The following is a 12,672-nucleotide window of genomic DNA, read 5'->3' on the forward strand; positions in this document are numbered from 1 at the left end:
CTGGACACAGAACCCTCACAATTCTTTCTCAACAGTATCGGAGCCCCAATCTTCATAAGGATGTGATAAACGTCAAGGCCTGTGCTGTTTGCGCTCAAAGTTTGCTACCTGCGCCCCAGCAGGCCCACTCCTTCCACTACCTATTCCCACTGAACCTTAGTGTCATCTATCTATGGCTTTTTTCACTGACCTTTCTCCTTTAGATGGCATCTGCCCACCATGATGATTGTACCATGGGCTGAGTTTGCCCACAATAATCATGCAAGCACCAAGGAGTCTCCATTTTTCATCGTCTATGGCAATCATCTTTGCCTTCTGCCTCATATACCCTGCTCTGCCGAATCGTATTTCGTCTGCAACCTAAAGCAGTTGGCTTCTTGTTACAGTAATTCCAATCAGCAAACTTCTTGTAAGGCGCCTCTTCTGAGCCCGAGCGTGCCTGCTCTTCCAGATTTATTTAGTATTGCCTCTTCCGCCAACCCATCTTAAGTCTTGAGATAGCCTCTTAATTGCTCTGGGCTATTAAGCTAGCTCAGACACAGCACTCTCCATTAGTGCCGAGCCTCCTATTTCTGCTCAGAATTCCTCTACCCATGCTGTTTAATCCAGTGCTTTCCCTGTCCAGTTCCTGTGTTAATCCCTTATTCCCCAATCTGGTGTTTCCCTGCCTGTGCCCTTGTTCTGTTCCAGTGCTCCTCTGTGTCTGCAGTGATCCCTGTGTCTCCTCTGTTGCCTGTACCTCCTTTGTTGCCCTGTGTATGCGGTGGCCCCCGTGTCTATTTTCTTGGATTTCTGGTTCTTGACCCCTGGCTTGTTCCTGACCTTCTTTGCTTGCCGCCTGCCTTGACACAACCTTTCCTTGACTATCCTCCTGACTAGGTAGGATGATTTGGTACCCTGCATGATCCTGCCCACCCTAGTGTGCCCAAGGACTGCAAACTGGCAGCAACTAGCAGAGCAACATCCTCACCACTGGAGGCTCTGGAGAAGACCTGGTTGCGGCTTAGATTCTGCACTTGGGCCCATCCCAGGGCTCATACCACTTCTGTGCAAGCCGTAGTGTCCCTAGAGGCGCTGTCTCCCCAAGCGTGACAGCCAGACTTCTAGCATTAGTTAACAGGCTCTTTAAACTGTTGCTGCATTTGCCAACAGTATTTGCCAAATTCTTTTGTTTTTCAGTACAATTACTGCACAATCCAAAAAAAAACATTTCTGTTTTGGCTGTTCGGCTGCTTCTGGTTCTTTGGCTGGCTTGGCTCTGAAATGTCCAGGTGCTTTGGGTCCCTGGCTGATAGAAGAGGGTCCCTTCTGTTTTCTTCCTTTCCAACATGTTGCAGCAGTTTTAAAGGTATCAGACATCTAGTCTGTAATATATGAATTAGTAATTGCTGCTGCTTGATCTGCCATCTTGGGGTCTCAGTCCAAAACAAACCTCTAGGCTTCAAAAGAACAAGTAGAGAAACTGGTCCTTGGACATCAGTTCCCATGGGGTGTCAAAGCTACTTACTGATAGTTTCTTCAACCACTGCTGGAAAGCACACAAACTACAAGTGAGATCTGCATTGCTTTCATTAGGTCATTTTATTGTCCCAAAACTTTTGTGGTACCATTTTTTATTAATAGTCTGCATGGTGAATTCATAGTTTTCTTCTTGGTCATCCGAATGAACAGGTCATCCCAGTTTTGCTTCTTGTACCTGATCACTTACTGTGTTGCCTAAATAAAGGATAGAAAAATAAACAAGAGGGGCCGGGGGGAGCACATAGCCAAGTATGTGTAATACTGGCACCACAAAAATTTGTCAAGTATCCCCACCAATGGCATTAAAGCTAACCAGAACAAGGTCTTCGGCTGGTTTGGGAAACAACAAAAGATACCAGGGACTGACTTGCTTGGTAGGTGAGGTTGTTAAATAGTTATAACAACCTGCTGTACCACTACAGGGAATGCTACAGAATCTGACTGAACACATAGACAGATACATATCTCACACAATCTGGTGATCTCTAAAGGTTGTTTGACAGCTGGGTGATTTCCAGGCTATCCTGTGATCTGGATTTCCAATACTGTCATGACCCCCCTTGCCTACACACATACCAAACATATAGGATAGGGGGTACCATCACCTGCACATCCAGTTCGATGTGGTAATACACATCACAATCTTATCAAGAGTAGCACCAGATTTGCAACCATCCTTACAAATAGTGGAACTACAATGCAGCTACAAACACACAAAGATTTACACAGTCTTGCACAATTCATTTTCCATAAGAAAAGTGTGTAAATATATTTGCAAAAAAAAGTTTACAAAACCAGTGGAAATTACTTCCAGGATATAATTGGCTTTTTGCTGATAGTTTTACTAATAAGGACAGAATACAGTTCAAAGAGCATGCAACCAATGGAATATGTAGTTTTTGTTTAACAACATGCATGCTTCATACTGTCTAGGGCAGTGGTTGCCAACCTTTTGGTTGTCACGGACCACTAATTCACGGACTCTGCATGCACGGGGAGTTGTGTGTCACTTAAAGGGGAAGACATCCCCCAGAGTGACATCATGATGCCAGAACCCTCCCATCGCAGGTCTGCCCACTGCCCCAAGCCTGCAATGCACGTAGGAGACATGTTCCGCAGCTCTGGCCGATGCGCCCCAGACCACCAAAATTTTCTTGCGGATCACCTGTTGGTGACCGTTTGACTATTGGGAATACATTTTGGGGAGTCAGAAATTGAAATGGATTTGGGGTTCTGGTAGATCATAGACTTAATAATAGCATGCAATGCTGCAATTTCTAAAGCTAGCAAAGTACCTTCTTGTATTAAAAGAGCAACAGACTGCAGAGACTGAGACATTATCCTGCCCCTGTACAAAGCATTGGTCAGACCTCACCTGGAATATGCAGTCCAGTTTTGGGCATCAGTTCACAAAAATGATATTATGGTCTTGGAGAGTGCAGAGAAGGGCAACTGAACTAATAAAACCAAGGAAAGGAATGGCTCAGCTATGAGGAGAGATTAGCTGAACAGAATCTATTCTCTCTTGAGAAGAGATTAAGGGGGATATGCTTACCCTGTATAAATATATAAATGGTCGATATAGAGAACTCTAATCCTGACTATTCACTTTAAGATCATTACAAAGGACACATTACAAAGAGGGCACTCTTTGCATCAGGAGGAAAAGAAGTTTAAGCTCCGGATTAAGAAGGGTTTCTTCACTGTAAGGTCTGTGGAAATGTGGAATAGGCTCCCTCAGGAAGTAGGTACAGCAAATACTCTAGAATGCTTTAAGAGAAAACTACATGTTTTTCTTCTTGAAGCACATAATCTAACTAAAAAAGCTTTAAAGTAAAGATAACTGAGACTGTTGAACATCCTATTGCCTCATGGAATCAGGAAGGAATTTTTTTCTCATTGGAGCAAATTGTACAAGGTTTTTTTTTGCCTTCCTCTGGATCCACTATGTCTATAGGGTTTTTAAATATGGCATGTTTTATTTCCCTAGTGGTTGAGCTTGATGAACTTCTGTCTTTTTTGAACGTAACGATGTAACTATGTCCAGCTCCAATGAAATTCTCTTGCAAACATACTGTATTTTTGCAACTTACAGATATGTAAGGCTACCTCCTTTTTGCCCAATCTTCTTTTTCTTTTTTAAAGATGGTGAAGACTAACTAGGATACCTACATCACATATCCCAGGAGGCTTCTGGCTACTCCTTCACCCCCTGCATGCCCCAGATTGGAGGAGTCAGGGGCTCAGCGGAATAGTTTTCTTATGTAGTTCTGCTTTGAGCAGAAACACTTGCTTGCAAAAAGTATTAGTGTCACACAGGCAGTTCCACTGAAAACACACTTCTTGCACTTCCATCTTTTCAGAAAATCTTTTATTGGTGAGTGACCAGCAAGCAGAAAATTTTCACCAGGACATTCATTTAATGGAGCATTGCTGTCAGGGCTTAAAAAATAAAAGTATGATGGCCGACTAGGGCTGGATACTGTAGTTCTACGATCAGAGTTCAGAATCTGCTTGATTCCTATCAGAAACTGGACTGCCACATGTAACAGAAAATACACTTTTTGCATCCGCACCTTGGGTTCTTCCCTGAAAATCTGTTTAGAGAATAGGAGAATGATGGCTGAATACTGCTGGATGAGGACCTGACAAGACAGAGTATACACAAGAACATGGTACAGAGGTAGCCGACTGACCCTTTCTGTAAATCTGGCACTTTCTGTATAGCTGGCACTGAATGTATAGAAATATTTACTTCAGGGGTACTTTAGCTAAAAATTCATACCAGCACACTGTAACATAACATAAAGATGATGCTGCTGGAAAAATCTGAAAGCAGATCCAAAACACTGACATAGAAAAGTGTGTTGTGGTCTCTGAAAACACAAAAAGTTTGTTTGGTTGCCCTGTGTAATTATTAACGTGGAGTCCCAGGCCCCAGAGAGGTGACCACACGTGTGTATGCAGGATATAAATGTCTAGCAGCAGGTCAGTCAGGTCTCCGCCCTGCAAGCTCTGCTCTGAGGAGTATTACAGCTTTACACATAGAGCGGCTGGGCGGTGGACATATTGCTGTTAGATTGCCGTCATCATACTGCGGTTCCTCTATGCGCAGCCTCCCGCCACCACAGCACACTAACAACGACAGACCGCGCCATCCAAGCATCTCACATACGAGCGGAGTGTCAGAGGCGCGCGGCGTACCGTTGTGTTGTCGCGTGACGTTGTGATGCGCGCTCCCGCTGCCGTGTTTTCGGGGTCGGAGTTCGTGGGTAAAAACAAGATGGCGGTCGGCGCGCCCCGGACCCCCCGCTGCCTTTGACAAGGGTGACTGAGTAGTGTGACAGCGCAGGGAAGAGGCGGGCTGCGGGAGCTTCCAGTCCTGGTTCGGCTTCAGTCGCTGGTTAGGAGTCCTCCCTGCTCTGTGTATGAGGCCACCCCGGAAACAACAAAGAGGTAAATGAGCATCAGAGCCGAGGCCACCTCCAGCACAGGCGGCGGTGATTCAGCGCCTTCAGCCTGCCCTGCAGCATCCCATTCCACAGGCACACTGACACCGATAGGCAGCCTGAGCACAGGGGTGTGAGGGCAGGGGGATCTGCTTAACATGGTGAAACATTCACACTTCTCTAATAGGCTCTTAGCTGCTCTTTTCACACAAGTTTCTGCACCGGATGGTTGTAAGGGGAGCGGATTGTGTTCAGTAAGAAAAACACGAATAACTCCATCCTGAGAGGGACAAAGTGTAGGATGGGGAGGAGGGGTGACTGGGGTCAGCATGGGGTACATAGGAGGTGCAGGGTCAGCATGGGGTACATAGGAGGTGCAGGGTCAGCATGGGGTACATAGGAGGTGCAGGGTCAGCCTTGGGTTACATGGGAGGTGCAGGGTCAGCCTTGGGTTACATGGGAGGTGCAGGGTCAGCCTTGGGTTACATGGGAGGTGCAGGGTCTGCATGGGTTACATGGGGAGGTGCAGGGTCTGTATGGGGTGCATGGGGTACATGGGAGGTGCAGTGTGGGTGCAGGGTCTGCATGGGGTACATGGGACGTGCAGTGATGGTGGGGACACTAGAAATAAAGATAATCATTATAATAAAAGTGCATGTCATAGGGGTTCCAAAAATGATATCCATTTGTTATGTGGTGTTCTGAAAGTATGATGGAGCCAATGATAAAGGGGGCTGTAATTTTGGGGAGTCATAAGGGGTGTTGATAATGGAGCCTATCATACAATGTGCAGTAATTAGTGTTTTTACTAATTGCTGACGTGATACGAATTGTACTTTATGACATTAGTAGTGTGTGTATTTATATATGTATAAATTTTCTATATAGAGGCATCTCAAAGAAGCCTGTGTGTGTTTTTGGCATCAAATGGTTGAGGACACTTAATTATGCATATCATGCTGAATGCCTAATTGTGATCTGCTAAGAATGGAGCATTGCATGATCTCTCTTTGCTAGCAGCCCAATATATTTGAAAAAAACTTGGAATTATAAATCTTGATTACGCAGATATATTTTGTAAATGGTTTAGGATCTTAGAGCTCCGGTAAACAAACACTATGTGAAGTATTTGTGTGTGACACGATGTAATGCTTGTTTTGCAAAAACAGTTCTGTTGAAACAATGTTGGTAATCGGTGCATGAAACCTTATTCTGGTAATGTTTATTTCTGAATTGGATCCATTGTTTTGGTAGCATACCTGAAAAAGTTATTTAATAAATACTTGATTGTAATCGGTGTTCCAGGAGCCATGTGGCTGTCAGGTACCACTGATGTGGCTCCAGAAAGTTGTAGTTACCAGGGCAACATCCGTTTGCAAAGATTTCTGAAAAGTGTTTCTCAGTATTACTGTATTCTGTACCTATGTTTTTCAAATAGCCCTTGCTGTGGGTTATTGTATGTTAAACATCCACTAAGGTATGCACAATCATTGCACATTCCCTTTAAATGTATATGTCTGCTATTTTGGAAATCTTTAGACTTTAGAAAAATTATATCAAATTTTGTAAGATTTGTTATTGCAGACCGTTGCACTTTTAATTCTACTGTGATAGGTTACCTCCAGCATTGTATAGTTACTTTACTTGGCATTACTTAAATGAAACATATTTATTTACCGTAGAATAGACTGGCAATATACACACACACATTGGCCATTTTATTAGGTACACCTAATTAACTGCTTGTTCATGCAAATAGCTAATCAACCAATCACATTATCAGGATGAGCTGTTGAAATTCAGTAGAATTGAGTATTTTAGAAACTTTTGATCTGTTGGGATTTTCTCACTATTGCTGCCATTTAAAGAGAATGGTCCTTGAAAAAGGGAAAACATTAAGTGAGTGTCACTTCTTTAGATAAATATACCTTGTTAATGCAGAGATGAATGGCCAGACTGGTTTGAGCTGATAGAAAAGCGACAGTAGCTCAATTAATCACTTGTTACAACCAAGGTATGTAGAAGTGCAATTCTGAACACACAACACATTAAATCTTGATGCACATGGGTGGCAGCAGCAGTGACCACACCAGGTGGGGCTCTCCTGTCATTTAAGAACAGCACCGAAGGCACATGGGCTCATCTAATCAGGACAAGAACATTGGAAACACATTGCTCAAAAATCATGATTTCTTTCCAACATTCGGATGGTAAGGTCACAGTTTGTCATCACCAACATAAAAGTATTGATCCATCCTGCCTGTTTTAACAGTTCAGGCTGGTGGTGATGTAATGGCGTGAGCAATATATACTTGGCACACTTTGGGTCTCTTAGTACCATTCGTGCACAGTATAAATGTCACAACCTTAGTATTGTTGCCAACCATGGTCATGGGAGTGGGAATGGGAGAATTGGATCAACAAATCTGCAACAACTGCATGATGCTGTAATGTCAGTATAGACCAAAAAAGGAGTGGTTCAAGCACTGTGGTAAATCTGTGCCATGAAAAATTATGACCCTTCTGAAGGCAAAAAGGGTTTCAAACCATTATCTATTTTTCTTCTATCGGAAAGTGGTGCAACAGAAGGACTGATTGTGCCCCTATTTTGTCCTGTTTAGGGTTTTGTGTAGGGTGATTTTCTGGATTTAGTGTTTTCCCCAGTCCCTTTTAGCTGGGTGCAGCACCTGGAATTTTGCAGTAACCACCTGGTTATTTTGGGTGGCTTCTAAAAAGCTTTGTCACATTACAGGAGCCACCACCCACCTACAGCTTCTTCCCACCCAGCTTTAAAAAAATTTCTGGGAAGAATATTGGGAGTAATTCTGCTCAACAGTCAAATTATTCTTTTTTTTACTCCATTTCTTTTGAGACCATTTTTCTTCTCTGAGTCAGAGATTTTCAATCTCTGACTTAGGCTCCAGGAAAGTAGGTGCCATTGTCTATCTATGCTTCTGTCAGGCAATCGTTGTCTAGGACAAACTCTCCAAACCCTACTTAAAGTATTTTAGTGTAATCCCCTTCCCCTAATCGTTAAGGTAAGAACTAATTTTAACACCAACTGTTGTCTGTTATGAAGAATTCCTGCAGATCACACACATTTTAAGGATCAACTTGTTAGCTCTTGGCCTTTATTTGAGTGGCCAGACTGCTGGACAAATGATTTATCATTATTTTTATAGCGTCATCATTTTACACAGCGCAGGGGTTGCAAATGACAGATACAGACCATGAAAATGAAAAAGAACTTTCCAGGACTTTTAAGGCATATTTTTACAATGATTAAATCAGCAGGTATAAAAGAAACATTAAAAAAGAATTTATAACAATTAAAGTTTTTAAAATTTAGTCAATATTTACAAATTTATATTACAAAAGTTCTCGTAATGAGGTGGGTCAGACATTCTAAGCATTTCGTGGAACAAGGTCTACCTCATCAGGAATAAAAAGACCTAGAATAACAAGACAAAAGCATATTTATGGCAGTTCTTCGTTACCGCATACAAGTGAGTGAAACAGTTCTTTCACAGAGTGGACTGCCATATATGTGTGTGTTTTTTGTTTTTGTTTTTTAATACTGCATTAGCTAAATGTACCTTACTGAATTAAAATTAGTTGAAATGTATATTTCTTTTTATTTTTGTGAAAACTTGTTCTGTTTTTTCAATGTTTCTTTTATAATTGTTGATTTAATTATTTGTAAGGATATGCCCTAAAAGTCCCAGAATGCTCTCCATTCTTGTTTTGTCTATAATTTTAAAATGAGGGCATGTGGCAATAGGGTTTACCAAGGGGAACTGCATAATTGTTTTCCCTTTTAAGATTTTCACTTAATTCTTTCACTGATGACTACTCAAAATGGATTTCCCCCAGTTCCTTGTCTTAGTGGGAAAACTTGAGTCTTACCTGGTCTTTCTTAACCTTTTGGACTTTGGGGAATCATTGAAAAACTTTCAGGTCTTCGGGGAACCCCTGTTATATTTACTATATTCACAACTCATAGTACATTAGTGTAGTGGTCAGTAGGAAAAATGCCTCTTACATTGGCCTGGGGGTAGAATGTCACCCTTACAGCCAAAAAGGTAATTGGTGTCAGGGTTAACTAACTTGAGGCACAAATCTGTCATTGCTCAAGGAACCTCTAACAAGCCCCTGGAGGAACTCTAGTTGAGAAACTCTGTATTACCCTTCCCCCCATTATCCATAAAAGTTTGTCCTTAAATACAGCCTAGATTTGACTACTAAGTGGTAATTACCGCCATTTTGGGACGGGAGAAATCAGTTGATTAACTTCTGGTTCAGTTGTACACAGCTGTATTTCATAAATGCGAGGCCTTGGCAAGCGTCTGTTGTTTTGCTTTAAATAGTTTCAAGAATATATAGTTCATTCCACCAGCATAAATATGCAACAGCATTTTTAAACATTAATGAGCAAAATGTTTGTGAAGTTTTTGCTAAATAAACATACGCTTCTGTCAATAAAATTGGATGATCAGTTATCTTTGAGGCACATGTTTGACTACCAAAAGAGAATATTAATTGATTTTCGAAAAGCTCTTTTTTCCCCTAAATATTTTTATTGCATTTTAAACTCTCAATAATTATTTGCAGGAATGCTAAGAAAAGGAAAATAGTTTATTTTGGTGGTGGTGAAAAGGGGGTGGGGGAGTGGTTAACTTGAAGCCAGGAACCCTTGATGAAAGTTCTGGTATTAAATACAGTTTACTGAAAAAATATAGAATAGCAAAAATGTATAATAAATTAATAAAATAAAGTAAAGAAAACCTGAGTGACAGGAACATGGTACTACTGAGCAGTGTTGGACACATGGGAACTTCTTGAAATCAGCAATGATAGAAACATGGCGTTATGCAGCAGATGATATGGATGATGCCAGGAATTTTTAATAGGTTATAAATTGCCTAAATTTTGGTGCTTTCTGTTAAGATTAATATAATTCTGCTGTATTGTAATCCTGGAAACTCCAAATCCCCGTACATCACCACTCCACTTGTTGTGGAGATGGCAAGAAAAAAAAGTATGCCGATTTACCATGTCATTGTAAATGGTTTAAAAGCATAACAGCCTAATGCAGCTGAACAATCATGTAACATCACTGTGTGGCATAATTTAAGTCCATGCAAATACAAAAATTTGTTTATTAGTATATTTGGCATTGTTCCCCATGGGGAATGGATTTTGGGTGTACACAGATTTTATGGGTTCAGGTCAATGTCAAACAAATGCATTTGAATGGCAAATGCTGTGTTTGGCAAGTAGTTCACAGTTCAAACATACCTCTGTGTGACATGATGCCTTCTATAGAACCCAGCTCAATGCAAAGCAGATCAAACCCCACCTTTAAGCTTCCATGTGTACTGCTCAATTGAAGTCTGTGTGATTTAGCCAACTGTGTGTTTTCAAAACGAAGGTAAACAGCGCCAGTTATTGTGAACATTACTGTACTCTGAATCGGTGTTCAATGACATGTGCGCATGCAGTTATGCAGTTAAAGTTGCATTTACATTTTTATGGATACATAACTTGTAAGACTTCTTAATTACCCCTAACCCTAGCAAAACAGAATACATTTAACAGCTCTGCAAAAGCCCTTATAGTCATTTTAATCAAGGTTGGGACTAAGTTGGCGCTTAAAGGTAAGAATATCCTGTTCTTGCTCAATGCTACATTATGGTTTGTATGTGAGAAGGCCTTCGTCCACTCTACTTAGTAGTAAGAGTTGTTTTTAGAGCTCTAGCAGATGAACCCCAGTTCCAGGGAGTGGAGGAGAAAGAGTGGAAGGGGAATGTTATGCACCAAACTGTAACTTTTCAGTTAACTGAAGTCATAACGTTACATAATAAGTCATATGTTACGGAGTGTGATTTTGTGACAAACAGATCACATTTTAATGCATCTGCTTTATTCAGATATTAGGTGGATTTTCTTATGATGTACCTTTTTCCCTTTCTTATAAAGTTGCACTGAAAACAAAAAAGCAAGTGATCTTTAATCTGCTGTGACTTCCTAGATATTTGTGGACATGAGGACAGTGATTAACTTCATCAATTCCAGAGTAAGGTATGAAGGTTTTAAAAATGTATGTTTAACATGTCTGTTATATTTAAATGGGTGGTGGGTGCTTCTTCACTCTTGTATTTAAAGAACATTGATGATGATTTGTTTGGTAGGTAAATAATTATTTATGTATGTTTAAATAAAAACTTTTTTAATAGTAGTTAATCGCTTATAGTTTTCTGTGTGCTCATTTTATTTTCTCCAGTAGCCGGAACGATGAACCATTCTTTAGAAAACTCCATTCCATATGAAGATTATTTAAGAATGAAAGCACAGACGATACCCCCACACCGCATGAAGGAATTTTTAGATTCCCTCAATGGAAAAGGAACTGAGGAAATGCAGCAGTTTGTACACTCTCCAATTTCTGTCTATCAACAAAGGAACCATTTCTTCTACATGGACAGTGCGGATGTGGCAGGGTCTTTGTTGGAGCTTGCTAGACCCATTGCATCTCCTTTGCAGCACTCTACAGTAAGTCCTGGAGTCCCTCTTGATCAACATCATCTCCCAATGCACCATGTACAGCTGCGACAGAGTCACAATATTGATGTTCAGCAAGGCCAGACAAATAAGGCTTTGCAGCAGCAGGTTGATGTGCAGCCTGGTTCTGATGGACAAAATGCTAGCATTGTTGGTACATCATCCTCCCAGGATAGGAGGCCTTGCTCATCAGGATTATCTCAACCGGTAAAAAAAAGAAAATTTGACTTGCCAATAGAAGACAGCTTCACTGTTAACCACACATCTATACAAAATGCTCCTGCTGCAGTTCTTGCGCTGCCTGTGCAGAGCCAGCAACAAGCCTACATTCCTCTTCGCCAAGAGCTGCTGACTGTAGATAGTAGTCAGTTGTATGGACTAGTACCTGCGAGTACATCTACTGCTGGACAGTTACCTAATGTGGAGTCTTGGGCCATATTTTCTGCTCATGCTACTTGCCCTGAGTCTCAAACTTTATTAAGTAATTCTGTACCTCAGGATAACTGTGGATTGGTGCAGATGGGAGAAATTCCAATAAATCCCAGCAGCATTAAAATAGAAGAAAACAAAGAGACATTTGAAGCAAAAAAGAACCTCTCTGATAAAACAGCACATACTGCTGGCACATCTGGGTTTCCTATGTCAATACTAAACATGAATGGGAATATTCAAATTCCATTATCCTTACAAACAGGGGGAAGGGTATACCATTCTTCAAAATACTGGGATCAGCAAGTGCAGGTTGGTAACCTTCAATTTGGATGATAGATTTAAATGATCTTGTATTTTTAGCATAATTAATCTGTATTGTAAAAAGATAAACTTTTGTCAGATAACCTGTGGGATCACCTATGATTTTTAGTAGGGAACCAACCCCAGATATAAATACCAAATTCAAACAAAAGAGAGGGTTTATTTTTGTTTCAGAGAGTACAATAAAAGTGTCAAATAAAATTAAACTGTTATCATACATACCGTGTTTCCCCGAAAATAAGACCTACCCCGAAAGTAAGACCTAGCAATATTTTCTAAACCTGCCCTAATATAAGACCTACCCCGAAAATAAGACCTAGTGTAAATCTGTCCAGTTCAGAAAAAAACCCACCCAAAACTGTAATTCAGCCTAAAAAATCTAAAGCTT

At 40.9% G+C, this 12,672-nt stretch overlaps 1 protein-coding gene and 1 long non-coding RNA gene across 7 annotated transcripts in view; one reads left to right on the forward strand and one right to left on the reverse strand.

The window, feature by feature from the left end:
• Nucleotides 1–1,447: 1,447 nt before the first annotated feature.
• LOC140324060 (uncharacterized) lies at nucleotides 1,448–4,841 on the reverse strand. The gene is made up of 2 exons (XR_011919480.1): nucleotides 4,726–4,841; nucleotides 1,448–1,716 (listed from the first exon to the last, which is right to left on the reverse strand). It is a non-coding gene; the product is annotated as an uncharacterized lncRNA (long non-coding RNA).
• Nucleotides 4,813–12,672, forward strand: part of LOC140324058 (transcriptional regulator QRICH1-like) — a 19,817-nt gene continuing 11,957 nt past the window's right edge. Inside the window, exons 1-3 of one of the 6 annotated variants that reach the window (XM_072401609.1) lie at nucleotides 4,813–4,977; nucleotides 10,950–11,051; nucleotides 11,257–12,272. In XM_072401609.1, coding sequence (XP_072257710.1) covers nucleotides 11,265–12,272 — 1,008 coding nt within the window. In that variant the 5' untranslated portion in view covers nucleotides 4,813–4,977; nucleotides 10,950–11,051; nucleotides 11,257–11,264. Of the gene's footprint in view, nucleotides 4,978–5,111; nucleotides 5,132–10,947; nucleotides 11,052–11,253; nucleotides 12,273–12,672 lie in introns of those variants that run through there. The other 5 variants (XM_072401610.1, XM_072401607.1, XM_072401612.1 and 2 more) reach the window with 5 other exon arrangements.

This window comes from Pyxicephalus adspersus, chromosome 2 (assembly GCF_032062135.1).
Source record: "Pyxicephalus adspersus chromosome 2, UCB_Pads_2.0, whole genome shotgun sequence".
Lineage (NCBI taxonomy): Eukaryota > Metazoa > Chordata > Amphibia > Anura > Pyxicephalidae > Pyxicephalus > Pyxicephalus adspersus.